This window comes from Natator depressus, chromosome 11 (assembly GCF_965152275.1).
Source record: "Natator depressus isolate rNatDep1 chromosome 11, rNatDep2.hap1, whole genome shotgun sequence".
NCBI lineage: Eukaryota > Metazoa > Chordata > Testudines > Cheloniidae > Natator > Natator depressus.
Genome location: NC_134244.1, coordinates 1,517,832 through 1,530,709, shown reverse-complemented (window position 1 = coordinate 1,530,709; position 12,878 = coordinate 1,517,832). Strand labels below are relative to the sequence as shown.

The 12,878-nt window shown below is 67.1% G+C and overlaps 1 protein-coding gene across 5 annotated transcripts; it reads left to right on the top strand.

The window, feature by feature from the left end:
- Window positions 1-151: 151 nt before the first annotated feature.
- ZFAND2B (zinc finger AN1-type containing 2B) lies at window positions 152-9,623 on the top strand. Of its 5 annotated transcripts, none has more exons than XM_074966991.1 (10): window positions 152-205; window positions 784-863; window positions 2,528-2,622; window positions 3,757-3,888; window positions 5,002-5,153; window positions 5,778-5,897; window positions 6,134-6,203; window positions 6,915-6,991; window positions 7,580-7,661; window positions 8,036-9,623. In XM_074966991.1, exons 2-10 carry the CDS (start codon window positions 809-811, stop codon window positions 8,078-8,080), a joined length of 828 nt encoding a protein of 275 aa, XP_074823092.1. In that variant the 5' UTR covers window positions 152-205; window positions 784-808; the 3' UTR covers window positions 8,081-9,623. The 5 variants fall into 5 exon arrangements, with proteins under 5 accessions (XP_074823092.1, XP_074823090.1, XP_074823091.1 ...); XM_074966989.1 differs by having other exon boundaries at window positions 7,577-7,661; XM_074966990.1 differs by lacking the exon at window positions 152-205 and adding an exon at window positions 541-557 and having other exon boundaries at window positions 783-863; window positions 7,577-7,661.
- The last annotated feature ends 3,255 nt before the right edge of the window (window positions 9,624-12,878 follow it).

Below are 12,878 nucleotides of genomic sequence, written 5' to 3'. Positions count from 1 at the left end.
CCCTCGCCCCGCCCACTCGCTCAGCGCCGGAGCAGCCCCAGCGCGGGGCGGAGCCGGGAGCGGACGCGCTGCGGCGTAACGCTGACGTCATCGCGTCCGCCCAGCGGAAGTAGGAGCGAGGCCGGGCTCAGGCGGGGAGGGTCCCACATCGGCCGCCGGGCGGGGTCCCCCCCGAGCCTGCCCCCCCCAATAACTGGACCCCCCGGTGGGTGCCCCCTCCCCCCATAACTGGCCCCCCCCGAGCTTCCCCCCCGGTGGGTGCCCCCTCCCCCCATAACTGGCCCCCCCCCGAGCTTGCCCCCCCGGTGGCTGCCCCCTCCCCCCATAACTGGCCCCCCCCCGAGCCTGCCCCCCCGGTGGGTGCCTCCTCCCCCCATAACTGGCCCCCCCCCGAGCTTGCCCCCCCCCGGTGGGTGCCTCCTCCCCCCCATAACTGGCCCCCCCCCGAGCCTGCCCCCCATAGCTGGGCCCCCGGTGGGTGCCCCCTCCCCCCATAACTGGGCCCCCCCCCGAGCCTGCCCCCCCCGGTGGGTGCCCCCCCAATAACTGGACCCCCCCGGTGGGTACCCCCTCCCCCCATAACTGGGCCCCCCCGAGCCTGCCCCCCCATAACTGGCCCTCCCCCCAGCCTACCCCCCCCGAGCCTGCCCCCCTGGTGGGTGCCCCCATCCCCCCCATAACTGGGTCCCCTGCCCCCACCTGGGTGTCCCCGTCCCCCCCCGAGCCTGCCTCCCCCCCCAGTGGGTGCTCTCCTGCCCCTCTTACTCTCTCTCGCTGCCGCAGGGGACCCGGCGCCGGACCCGCCGCCATGGAGTTCCCGGACCTGGGCGCGCACTGCTCCGAGCCGACCTGCAAGCGCCTGGGTGAGCCCCGACCTGGCTGCGGGGGCAGAGCCTGGGGCCACCTGCCCCCCCTTGGCCGCCTCTGCCCCCGGTGGGGCCGCGCTGGCTTGGTCAAGTGGGGTTGTGGCTGTTTATTGCCCTGCCACAGCCCGGTGCCCTGCAGCATCGCAGCCGGGGGCTAGGACTCCTGGGTTCTCTCCCCTGCTCTGGGAGGCGGGCAGGGTCTAGTGGGATACAGCAGGGGGGCTGGGAGCTAGGACTCCTGGGTTCTCTCCCAGGCTCTGGGAGGGAGGCGGGGTCTAGTGGGATACAGCAGGGGGGGCAGGGAGCTGCAGCGGAGGTGCACTCTGTGCAGGGGTGTTGGGGTCACGTGTGTGGTTGGTGGCGCAGTATCCGTGACTTTCTAAATCCCGTTTCTTTGCTTACTTGGTTGCCTTCATGCTTAAAACCTCCTGACAGAGGCTGTGGGCCCCGTGCTTTGTTACAATGAGGGGGCGCGGTGCGTTCTGGGATGGGAGCAAGGGGCAGCAACCCATGCGGTTCAATCTGTCTGCAACCCCCTCGGGGAGCAGGGGGTGATTGGAGCCCTTCGTGCCAAGGGCCTAGGGAGCTGGCGATGTTGGCATGCCCACCCCAAAGCAGGTAAACAAGTGCCTTTCTCAGAGGGGTGGTCTGGTGCTAACGAACTGGCCACAGCCCTTGTTTGTTACCCATGTGTGTCTCTTGTGGGCTGTCCCCCAAGTGTTCAGACCGTTGGGGGATGTTGGGGACCAGACAAATGATCAGTCTGACTCCTGGGCACGGTGCCCCGGTCCCTCTGGGGCTTGTTAGCTGATGGTCGGAAAGCACTGTAAGTGCTGAGCATCGTCACGTGCTAGGGCACTTCAGCCACCCAGCTTGTGAAGTGCATGTGAGGAGCAGAAATGCCACCTTAGTGTCTGGGGTCTCCCTGCCAAGGAGAACGTGAAATGGCTGTCAACAGGTGCTAACTGGCCAGTCCAGGGCTTGTTCCCATGGCACCTGGCTGTGTCACAGAGCTCGCTTTGGGGTGGGGTGGCTCCTTTGTGGGGTCGCTCGTGCTGTGGGAGCTGGCTCGGCTTTGCTCTCTTATCTCGCTCGTACTGCTCACGCGCCATTGAGGCTGCTCCTGAGTGCTGTGTATTGATTTCTTAGTGGCTTGCCTCCTGCCGCGGAGACCTGCAGATCCCATTGCTGCTTCTGGTCAGTCTGTGCCCCCTTCGTATTCCAGTGACTGGCATCATCAGTCTCCTCACTGGGAGAGGGAAGGGCAGGCGGGCGCTGAGGGTACAAACCCTCGTTGTCAAGAGCGTGTAGCTTTGACATTAAAACTGTCTCTTGCTGTCTCTCCTACCGCGGTGACTGTTTCGGGGTCGAGTCCTTGACATCCCTGAAGGAGCATGAAGAAGCTGTGCCTTCGGCTTGCTAGGAAATATTCTGGATCATTTAAACAACTTTGAGACGCTACAAACATTTCCTGCAGGCCATAAATGTGGGGTTTGTTTTTAAACTGGAGCAGTGCATGCTGGGAGCTGTAGTCTCCGGGAGCTCTAGCTACATATGGAATGGCTCAGTCTTCCTCGGAGCTGGCTGGCCCCTGGGCTGTGCAGTGGGAAGCGCTGACTCTGTAGCCCCTGACCTGCCTGCTGTCTCTCCTGTCTTGCCAGACTTTCTCCCTCTGAAGTGCGACGCGTGCGAACAGATATTCTGCACCGACCACATCACCTACACCCAGCACCAGTGCACCTCTGCCTACAAGAAGGTAAGTGGGGAGGGGTGGCTGGGGCCTGGCTCCATGCAGAGTTGGGACTACCTGGCAGCCTCATTCTGAGACCTGCTGAGCAGCTCCTGGCAAAACCTCAGGATCAGGCCCCACATGTGCAAGTGAAGCCTGGGACAAGGGGCAGGTGGAGCCAGGGGAACTGCCTGGTGTGTAGCTGTGCCTGGCTAGTCTGAGAGCGAGGTGAGCTCGGACGGTGACAGAAGGGCGCTGGGCGTTCCCTGGAATCCGTGTTGTGATCCTCCAGCAGCCAAGCCCGGAAGAGGGGCAGAGAGCAGAGAACACGAGGTGGCGACATCTGCCAGGCCAGCTGAATGGTTTCTAGAACCCCAACGCTAGGGGATGGAGGGATCACAGCAGGGCTAATGCATGTGGACTAAGGAAAGTATCTAACGTCGTCTCTGCTGAACTAATTCCCACCGGCTTGGATCAGAGCGCTGCCCGCGGGGTCAGACTCTGAGCAAAGGGACTGGCAATGAGCTGTTGGGCTCCGGGGAGGCACAGGTGTTAGGCTGGGGGCAGGGGGGTGTAAAGCTGTGTGCCCCTATAGAGTAGATGCAGTGTCCAGCAGCAGAAGGGGTTTTTCCATTTCCCCCCCCCCCAAGCAGCGATCTTTCCTTGACCTAGCTGGAGCTCCCTCAGGCGACTTGGCTGTGTGTTTTTACACCCCTGAGCGTTTAGTGTCACTTCTCCGTGCAGCCCAGGCCCGAGTTGCGTTTCACAAGGGATGGGGTAGCGGCTCTGTCACTTGGGGTCTTTAACCCAAGCCTGGCAGCTGCTTTGCAGGCTCTGTCCTATCTCCGCTCAAGTGGCTGGGTGAGACTCTGTGGCCTGTGTTATGCAGGGGCTCGGGATGGATGGTCAGAACTGTCCTTGGCACTTTAACACCTGTTTGTTCCCTGTTCCCTTCACGGATTAACAAGCTGCCAGCATTCCCAGGGGTACCCTGGGCCTGCTTGCTTAGCAAAGGCAGAAATAATCTGGAGGGTTAGAAAATACCACAGGAGAGAACCATCATCTGCAAGGCAGCTCCTGCCCCTGGGGGGAACGGAACAGCACAGACTGTCCTGGGGTGGGCTGGGGAGTGTGTTCAGCCTGGGCTCTGGTGTGTTGCAGGACGTGCAGGTCCCCGTGTGCCCTCTCTGCAACATCCCCATCCCTGTCAAAAAGGGGGAGATGCCTGATGCGGTGGTGGGGGAGCACATCGACCGAGACTGCAAATCCGACCCCGCCCAGCGCAAGCGCAAGGTAGGAAGCTGTGACCTCGCTGCTGCCTGGCCCTATGGGCCTGTGCGTCCAGGGCGTGGAGGGGGGTCTCTAGTCGGCACTCGCCTAATGCTGGCTGGGCCTGTTGAGCCAAGTCTGCTGCTCTCAGCTGATTCCCCAGTGGGCCTTGGGCTAAATCTCATGAGCGGCATGGTTCAGCATGGTCTGGGTGGAAATGCTGGGGGCTGTAAATCAGTATGGAGGGGTGCAGGGGCCCTGGGGCAGGCAGTGTCCAGGCCTGGAATAGTTGGGGGGGCTGTGGGTAGGGATTGAGGGGCAGCAGGAGAGCTGGGTGCAGGAAGCCCAGGCCTGGAACAGCGGGGGCGGGGGGCTGTGGGTAGGGATTGGGGGGCAGCAGGAGAGCTGGGTGCAGGAAGCCCAGGCCTGGAACAGCGGGGGTGGTGGGCTGCTGCCCTGACAGGAACTGAGGGCCCTGTCGGAGCCATGAGGGAGGCGTCACAAGATCTAATGGAAGCTAAAGTTAGAAAAATGGATCTTGTTGTGATGCAGCCACTCCCCTCCCCCCCAGGAGGGCGATTTGTCACGGGAGCCGCTTCCCTACCCACCGTCCCTTGGAGGCCGTGACAGGACCCTGGACCCACCCCAGTTCAGCCACAAGCTGCTGGGCTCCGTAGTGCCCCTTACGGAATAGGAGAGGACAGGTCCTCGCCGCAGGAGTGCCTGTGTGCGGCGCTCTGGCCTGTGCCACACCAGCCCGATGAGGGGGGCAGAGTGAGCCCTTCCGGCCTTACCTCTGTGAACCTACAAGCTGGCAAAGCCCCTTCACGCTGCAGCACTTGGTCTGTGCCAGCCACTCGCTGGCGCTAGAATTGAATTCCCCAGAGAGCAGCGTGGCTGGGGGGCTGGAGCTGGGACGCGGAGACCTGGGGTCTGACCCGGCCTTGCTGCTGGCGTTGGAGCTCCTGGAACGTACATTGCCAGGGCTCCGTCCACTTAGCGAACCCACAGCGGGGTCGGAGGTGAGAGACGGCCCGGACGCTGCTGCCGGGCTGCTCCATACCGGTCGGGGACGGCTGCAGGGCCCTGTGTGCCGCGAGCTCACAGCTGGTCACCGGGTGCCTTGTCTCTGGTTAGATTTTCACCAATAAGTGTCTGAAGCCTGGCTGCAAGCAGAGGGAGATGATGAAGGTGATCTGTGACCAGTGCCACGGGAACTTCTGCCTCAAGCACCGGCACCCCCTGGATCACGACTGCAATGGAGTGGGGCGCCCCCTTTCCAGAGCCGGGTAACGGGGGCGGGAGAAGTGCTTCACCAGGGCAGAGCCACGCTCACCACAGTGATGACGACGGGAGAACTGCATAAGCTGCGCTCTCCCTGCCTCGTGTCTGAGCTCCCCCCTGCCCCACGCCGGCTGGGTCTGCCCCAGGCACCCCAGCTCTGCCCTGCGCCGGCTGGATCTGCCCCAGCCCACCCCCCCCGCGCCGGCTGGGTCTACACTGGGTGCCCCAGCCCTGCCCTGTGCTCTGCGTTCTGATGCCAGGAGATCTCCTTGCAGAGCTGCAGCCGCAAGGTGCGCAGGAGTAAGTGTCCCTGCCCTTGATGCTGGGCTGCGGTGCATGCCGCAAGCACGTTCGATGCGCCTGCTGTTCTCTCCAGCTTCTGTTCCTAGCAGGTTTGCTTGGGGGGCCTGACTGGCCTGGGGCACCATTGAGTGACTGCCCAGAGAGCATGGGGGGTGAGGCCCCATGCGGGAGATGAGCACACAGGAAAGCAGGAAGGATGTAGGGCCTACGGCTGGGGCTAAGTACCTGAGGGAGGGGTGGGGAGACAGAGGGCTCCAAACCCCCTCCCATGCTGAGCCCCCCCGCAGCAGGGGGAAGCTGTTACTGATGGACGTTGTCTGTTGCAGACACGCTGCGGTTGCGAGAGCCCAAGCATCCTCCTCTGTGGCAGCCGGGACATCGAGCAGAGGAGCTTCCAGACCAGCCACCCGGCCGGCAGCCGGCCCCCCTGCTCCAGCCCCAAGCAGGTACGGTGATGCCCACCCCTCCTCTCGCCCCCAGGGCCTGGCTGCGGTGGTTAGACCCGGCAGCCCCTCCAGAGAGCTGGTGTGTGGAAATCCCCCACTCCCAGGACTGGCACATCTCCTTGGCCTGCTGGGAGTGGTACAGAGCTACCCATTAGTTGGGGGGGTCCCCACCTGGGCACTGGCCCCCATGCTGCTCCGTGTGTTAGCACTAACCCTGCTCCTCCTCTTGCGCCCAGAGGCGGCGTGATGGTGAGACTGCCGCCCAGCAGCACCTCGCCCCCGGCCGTTGCGCTGCAGAATGGACTGGTGAGTGGCCCGGCGCGAACCTCCCCCAGTGGGTGCCATGGCACGGAGAACTGGGTGCCCGAGCTCCCAGGCTGTGCAGCCTCATCACCCCGTGTGTGAGGTCCCCGGCTGAGCACCAGGCTGCCAGTTCCCACTCGTGTGTCAGGCACAGGAGCCCTGTTCTGGGCCGGCTCTGTCGCCCACCTCCAAGATGACAGGACCAGGCCCAGCGCTCCCCAGGACTCCTGTGCGGCGCTTGGCTATGGGGCCCCCGTGTGCTCAGTGGCGCTATGATGGAGCTCGCCCTGCTGCCTGCATGTGAGAGCCAGGGCAGGCCTGGGCTCTGCTGGAGGCTCTTAGGGGGCCCGGCCCGGCCAAGGCAGCTCTCCCCACCCGCCATTGTCTCCCTCGCTCTGTTGTCTGAACGGGGAGCGTGTGAAAGCACCAGCCCCTTGCCACTGAGGTCAGGCCGGAGGGGTGCGAGGAGCTGCTTGGTGAGCCTGTTCCCCGCAGGGGGAGAATGGGGCGGGGGCTCTGAAGCCAGATGCCTTCCCTCTGACCGTGTCCAACTCCCAGGCCTACAGCTGGGCCTAAGGTAGGAGGTGGGCCAGATACACACACCCCCATGACTGAGGGTGAGGGTAGGACTGTCCTCTGGGGCTTGGTCCCGCCCTGTCTCCAGGGTGTGGCTAAGCCGGGCAGTGCCATGGGCACACCCCACTCTCCTTTCAGAGTGAAGACGAAGCACTGCAGCGAGCCCTGGAGATGTCCCTGGCAGAATCGGCGCCCGGCTCGGCACGGGCGCTCAGGTACGGTCTGGGGCTGGCGCAGCACCTGGGCCGGGCTGTGTCACAGCTGGGCGTGCTGGCCCTGCAAGAGGGTGCTTGCTGGGTGGGGCAGGTGACACGCTGATGGTCACCTGAGAACTGCACCACACAGAGCCTGCATAGGACACCATTGTGGGGGCGAACTCCCCGGAAGGGGACAGAGGCTAGGGAGGGGCCAGGTGCATTAACTGTCCTGGGCTGTGATCTCTTCACATCTTGACAACTAATAGGCAGGAATAGAATGGGCCAGGACCTGAGAAAACCCGGACTGCTGCGAGGAGCGGTGCAGTCCAGTAGGTGGTGCCCTTTTGAGCCCCGTTCTCGGGTCTGGTTCCAGGGGTTCTGTATGCGGGGGCTGCCTCTGGGACAGGCCTCGGCCTGGCTCCGTCCCAGCTGGGACACCTGCAGCCTGGCTCCCGAAGTCCCCTGTGCTGTGTTTGCACGGGGATTGTCCCAAAGGCTCCCCCAGCCTCTCTGGGCTCGTTAGCCAGCTGCTTGAGCTGTCCCTGGGGCTGCGGGGCGGCGCAGGGTGTGGTCTCCTGCCCCTGAACAAATGGCTGTCTCCAGCAGCGCACAGGAGGAGGAGGACCTGGCCCTGGCGCGGGCGCTAGCCGCGAGCGAGGAGGAGTACCAGCGGCGGCAGCAGGCGCAGGTGAGCTGAGCTGAGCTAGAGGCTCCGTGCTGAGGCCCAGCAACGCCAGGCCGGGTAGCTCAGCTCTCAGCAGGTTCTTCCCCGCTCCTTGGCACTGGGGGCTGGAGCTCTGCACCCCCGCTTCCCGGCTGAAGTGAGCCAAGGCCGGACTGTCCCCGGGGGGCAGCCTGACCTGGCTAGGGGAGCCGAGCCCCTGCAGGCTCCAAGGGGCAGCAAAGGGGAGGGCTCAGCCCTGCTGGGGCGAGGCCTGTGTTTATTGCAGCAGCCCCATCCCTGCCCTGGAGGCCCCCGGAGTGCTGCTGGGCCCTGCGTGTGCCGGGCATGGGGCACTTGCTCACTCGTGCTATGTCACATCCAGTGTGTTCACGTTGCAGGCCCAGAGCCGGAGTTCGAGGCCATCAGACTGCAGCATGTTCTAGGCTGGGAGCACCACTATGCCTAGGGCCTGCCCGCAGCACTGGGTACCATTGCCCAGCTCTGCCAGGCCCTGCCCGAGCGCCACCTGCAGAGGGCCGCCAGGGGCTTCTCCTGCCTCTTCCACAGCTAGAAACAATCAACCAAAAGCTGGCCGTGCCTGCTCCCTGTAGAATAGACCGTAGCTGAACAGCGAGCTACCACCGTCACTGCACGGGGCTGCCTCAGGCCACACCCGGTTCCCTCACACCAGAGCCGGCCGCGGGTGTGAGGGGCGCCCTGCAGCTGCCAGCAGGCCGGCCTTAGCTGGCGAGGAGGAGTAGCAGCTGCCATGGGTGTTGTGCCTCAGTCCCTCACACACCTGCCACAGTGTCAAGAGTGGGCTGAAGTGGGGGGACCTCTGGCCTGGAGGTGGAGCGTTACCCCCCGGGTGTCTCGACCCCAATACCTGCGCTCTGACCCAGGCTGGGTCATGTCCAGTCCCCTGCCCCACACATTACAAAGGGGCCAGAGCAGCCCCCAGCTCAGCGCTGCCCTGCACCGCGTGGGAGGGGCTGCTGGATGTTTTAAGGGCATGGCTGCTCTGCACTCTTCTCACTTCCCGCCAGAGGCTGCCTGGGCCAGAACTGACCCCCACCTCTTCCCCCTCCCCAGGTGCCCAGGAGGAGGGATGGTCATAGCTGGGTAACACTAATTTCCCCCTCAGTGGGGACTCAGCTCTGTCCCTGTCGGCCCCACAGGGGCCCTGCAGCTGCACTCACTGTGCTGGCCACTCTGTGTAGCAGAGTCCCCTGCCCTGCAAGACCTGGCACCTTCCCTGCGTTGACATCCCCTGTGTGTGACTCCCTGCTGTCCTACAGGCAGGGCCCAGCTGTGGGGCCAGGCCAGCCTTTCTCAGCCCCTCTCCTTAACTCCTCGGGTGCAGGATGTGGGGGAGGAAGCTGGGAAAAGCAGCTGCCCTGTTTCCCATGGGAACACAGCCTCTCTGGGCTGTGATCACGGACTGCCCTAATGCCACTGCTAAGAGCCACCCCCACCCCCAACCCAGCCCTTGCCCTGGGACATCACCTGACCTCAAAGCGGAGCATCTCCCCTGGTGATAGGGACCAGGCCCCCGGTGATAGGGACCAGGCCTCTGGAGTCTTCCCCAGAGCAGCCCCTTCTAGTCCTGCTGACTGCAGGGCTCGGGGCCGGCCTGGCATGAGGCCAGGGCCCTGCCAGCAGGCTGCTGAGTGGGGGGGGCTCTCCTCAGCTCGGGCCTTTTGCCGGGCGATGCTGCCTGAGGTGCTCAGTGCAGACGCTTGGACACGCCGGAAGCTGCTCCCCTCCAGCTCTGCGTGCACAGGGCTCGGCGCCGCCAGGCCTTGCTGCAGCGATGGCCGCATGTGCTGTACTGGGTGACAGCTGTGGCCGGGCGCCTCGTCCTGCGCCCTGAGCTTGTGGCTGGGCTGGCTGCGGCACTCAGGAGCAGGGGTGGCGAAAGGTTGCTCTCCGCAGGGCTGGAGCTGTCTGGCGGCCAAGTGCTGCCTGGAGGGAAATAAAGTCCTACCCAAAAGCAGGGTGTCCGTGGTCTCTTTCTGGGGGGGAGGGACCCTGCCCTGGGCTGCGCCCACAGTCCAAGAGCCTGAATCCTCTGGTCCCGGCACAGGTACCATACAAGCAGCGCCTGGCCTCCTGCCTGGGCCGACAGCACTCAGTAGGAGCCATGGGGGTGGTAGGAGCTGGCCTGAGGCCCCAGCTCCCTGCAGGCTGGCTGCCAGAGCAGCTGTGGGCCCAGCACTGGGGCACTGTCCCCCTCCTGCCACCCCAGCTCTGGGCTGGGCTGTGGTGTTGGCTGGGAGCTGGGGTCTGACGCCAGGTGTCTGTGGGCGATGCCAAGGAGCAGAGGCTGCGTCCTGGCCCATTCGAGCAAGGGAGGGGGCTGGGCTGGGCCCAGATCAGCCCTCTCTGGCCCACATGGCCTGGTACCTTCCCTGCTCAGTAGGGGGTGCTGCTCCTGGCCTAGGCTGTAGCCTGATGCCCCTGCCCCTGAGCAGCCCCTGGCCTGGGGGTGCTATCTGGAGGGCCGCTCCCACAAGGAGAGTTGCTTTATCTCCCTGGGCCTCGGCCTGCGGAAGCTGGGCTGGGTAGGCTCCAGCGGCTGGTGCTCGGGAAATGTCCCAGGGAGCGTTTCCGGCCCTGTGGGGAGGGGACACTGGCAGCCCCCTGAGCAGCTTGTTCCCATTAGGGCTGCAGGGGCAAGCGCAGGCCTCCCTGCCCCCCATGCAGGGCAGCCCTCCCTGTGCAGGGCTGGGGGCATCTGCTGTCATGGGCAGCCTGGCAGGCCCTCTCCAGGAGCAGGGTCACTGACCCTGGGGCAGGGCCTCTGCCCTCTTTCTCCTGAGCGCAGCTACTGACTGGCAGTCAGTGCCAGTGAATCTCCGCCCGGGCTGGGGCTAAGAGCACCAGCTCCGCGCTGCGGCCTTGTTCCCTGCCCCGGGCCTGCATGGTACGAGTCAGGGCTTGGCCCCACCAAGCTCCAGCCCCAGAGGAAGAGTCCCTGCCTGGGTGCTCACACGGGCGCTTCTGAGGAAAGCAGGGCCAGGGCTCTGGACTGCCAGGCCCTGAGGTGCTGGCTAGAGCCCCACAACGGGCAGGGAGCACGGAGCTGTCCCCATGGGAGGCCAGAAGCCTTGTGTAGCTAAAGCTGACAAAGCCAGAATCAGGTCTGAGGCCGAGGCTGTGAGGATGGGCAGCCACAGGGGGCCCCTCCGTGGGCGGCCGGCCCCTCCAGGCCTCGCCTGTTCCAGTCACCCCCAGGTGGCTGCTCCTGCCCCATTGGCAAGCGATAGGCTGGTGTTGAACTGCCCCTGGGGTCCCCAGCCAGCACTGGCAGGCCACGTACAGCCGGCTGCCCCGGCACCCAGCGCTGGAGGGCAGAGAGCCCCAGCAGCCAGACTGAGTCGCTGCAATGACGGATCCTGCCCCTCCAGAGCCTGGGGCTGCCACCTCCTGCAGCCCCTGCCCGGGGCTCCCCAACACCTCCCACCCTTCCTGCCAGTGGCTGCCGGGCACCCGCTACCTGGCTGGTTGGTGTCCAGCAGGGGGGAAGCCACTGCCAAGGCTGCCCCCCCCCACACCCCTGGGCTCTCCGCCCCCCCGACCAGTGCCCCTCTCACCCACCCGCACCCCCTGCCGCCCCAGCCCTGGGCTCTTCCCCCTCCCCCCACCAGGCCCCGCACCCGCAACCCCCTCCTACCCCAGCTCTGGGTTGAGGCCCCCCCGCGCACCAGCCGCAGTTCTGGGCTCTTTCCCCCCACCCGGTGGCCAGCCCCCTCCTACCCCAGCCCTGGGTCACTGGTGACTCGCTCCCGGGGCGGGTCATCAGCATCCCGCTCCTGACCCGAGCAGGGACCGAGGCTGCATCCACTCGACTCCTCCCCGGCGCCCAGGGGGGCCCTGACTCCGCCCGCTCCCCCCTCGCCTCCAGCCGGTCCGGCGCTGGCAGGGTCGGGGTAAGCAGCGGGGCTCCCGGGCCGCGCCTCAGCCCACGGTCCCTCCAGCCGGGGCTCCCGTCTCCAGGACCGGCCGGGACCCGGGAGGGCAGAGCCGGGGAGACCGCCCCGGCAGGGCGCTGAGGAGCCGGGGCAGGGCAGCTCCAGGGGGAGCGGAGCCCCGGAGAGCGGGAGGCGGCCCCGCACGGCAGCGCCCCGGGCACCGGTCCCCCGCATGGCCCCGCTGCTGCTCCTGGCCGCCCTGCCGCAGCCCCTGGGCGGCTCGGGCCGCTTCGCCCAGCCCCGGCTCCGGGGGGCGGCCGCCCTGCGGCGCGTGCTGGCGGCTCCGTGGGCCCCGCGGGGCGGCCCCGGGCCCGAGTGTCCCGCGCTCTACGTGTCGGAGCCCGCCCGGCCCGGCCCCAAGGTGCGGGCGCTGCTCCCCGACGGCTCGGGCGCGGCGGGCGGCGCCACCCGCAGCGGCCCCGGAGCGCCCCCCGCGCACGACGCGCTGCTGCTGGACCCCAGCCCCGGGGCCAGCTTCGGCCACCCGCCGCGGCTCTTCCGCCTGGACTTCGGCGTCAGCCCGCGGCGCTGCCGGGGCCCGGACCGCGTCTACCTGGGTGAGCGCCCGGACGGGCCCGCGTCCGCCCCCGGTCACCGGCCCCCTTCCTGCCCCCGAGCCCGGCTCCCCGCCCCGCCCCAAGCCCGCACGGGCCCCGCGTCCGCCCCGGTCACCGGCCCCCTTCGTGCCCCCGAGCCCGGCTCCCCGCCCCGCTCCGAGCCCGCACGGACCCCGCGTCTGCCCCCCGGTCACCGGCCCCCTTCGTGCCCCCGAGCCCGGCTCCCCGCCCCGCTCCGAGCCCGCACGGACCCCGCGTCTGCCCCCCGGTCACCGGCCCCCTTCGTGCCCCCGAGCCCGACTCCCCGCCCCGCTCCGAGCCCGGATGGGCCCCGCCTCCGCCCCCCGGTCACCGGCCCCCTTCGTGCCCCCGAGCCCGGCTCCCCGCCCCGCTCAGAGCCCGGACGGGCCCCGCGTCCGCCCCACCGAGGCCGGCTCCCCGCCCCGAGCCCGACCGCGTCTGACCCCGCTCCCCACCTCTGTGCCCCGCTCCCCATCCCCGTCCGAACCCGGCCCGGCCCTCTCCGTGCCCGGCCCGGGCCCCTCCGTCCCGGCAGCCCCCGCGGCCTCTTCTCTGCCCCGGACTCGGAGCGATGGGGCAGATCGCGGGCGCGCCCCGGCTCGGGCAGGCGGCCCCGGGGAGCGGAGGGTCACTAGAGCCGCCGGCGCAGCCCCCTTGCCCCGCCCCGCCTGTCTGGCATGGGGCAGCCG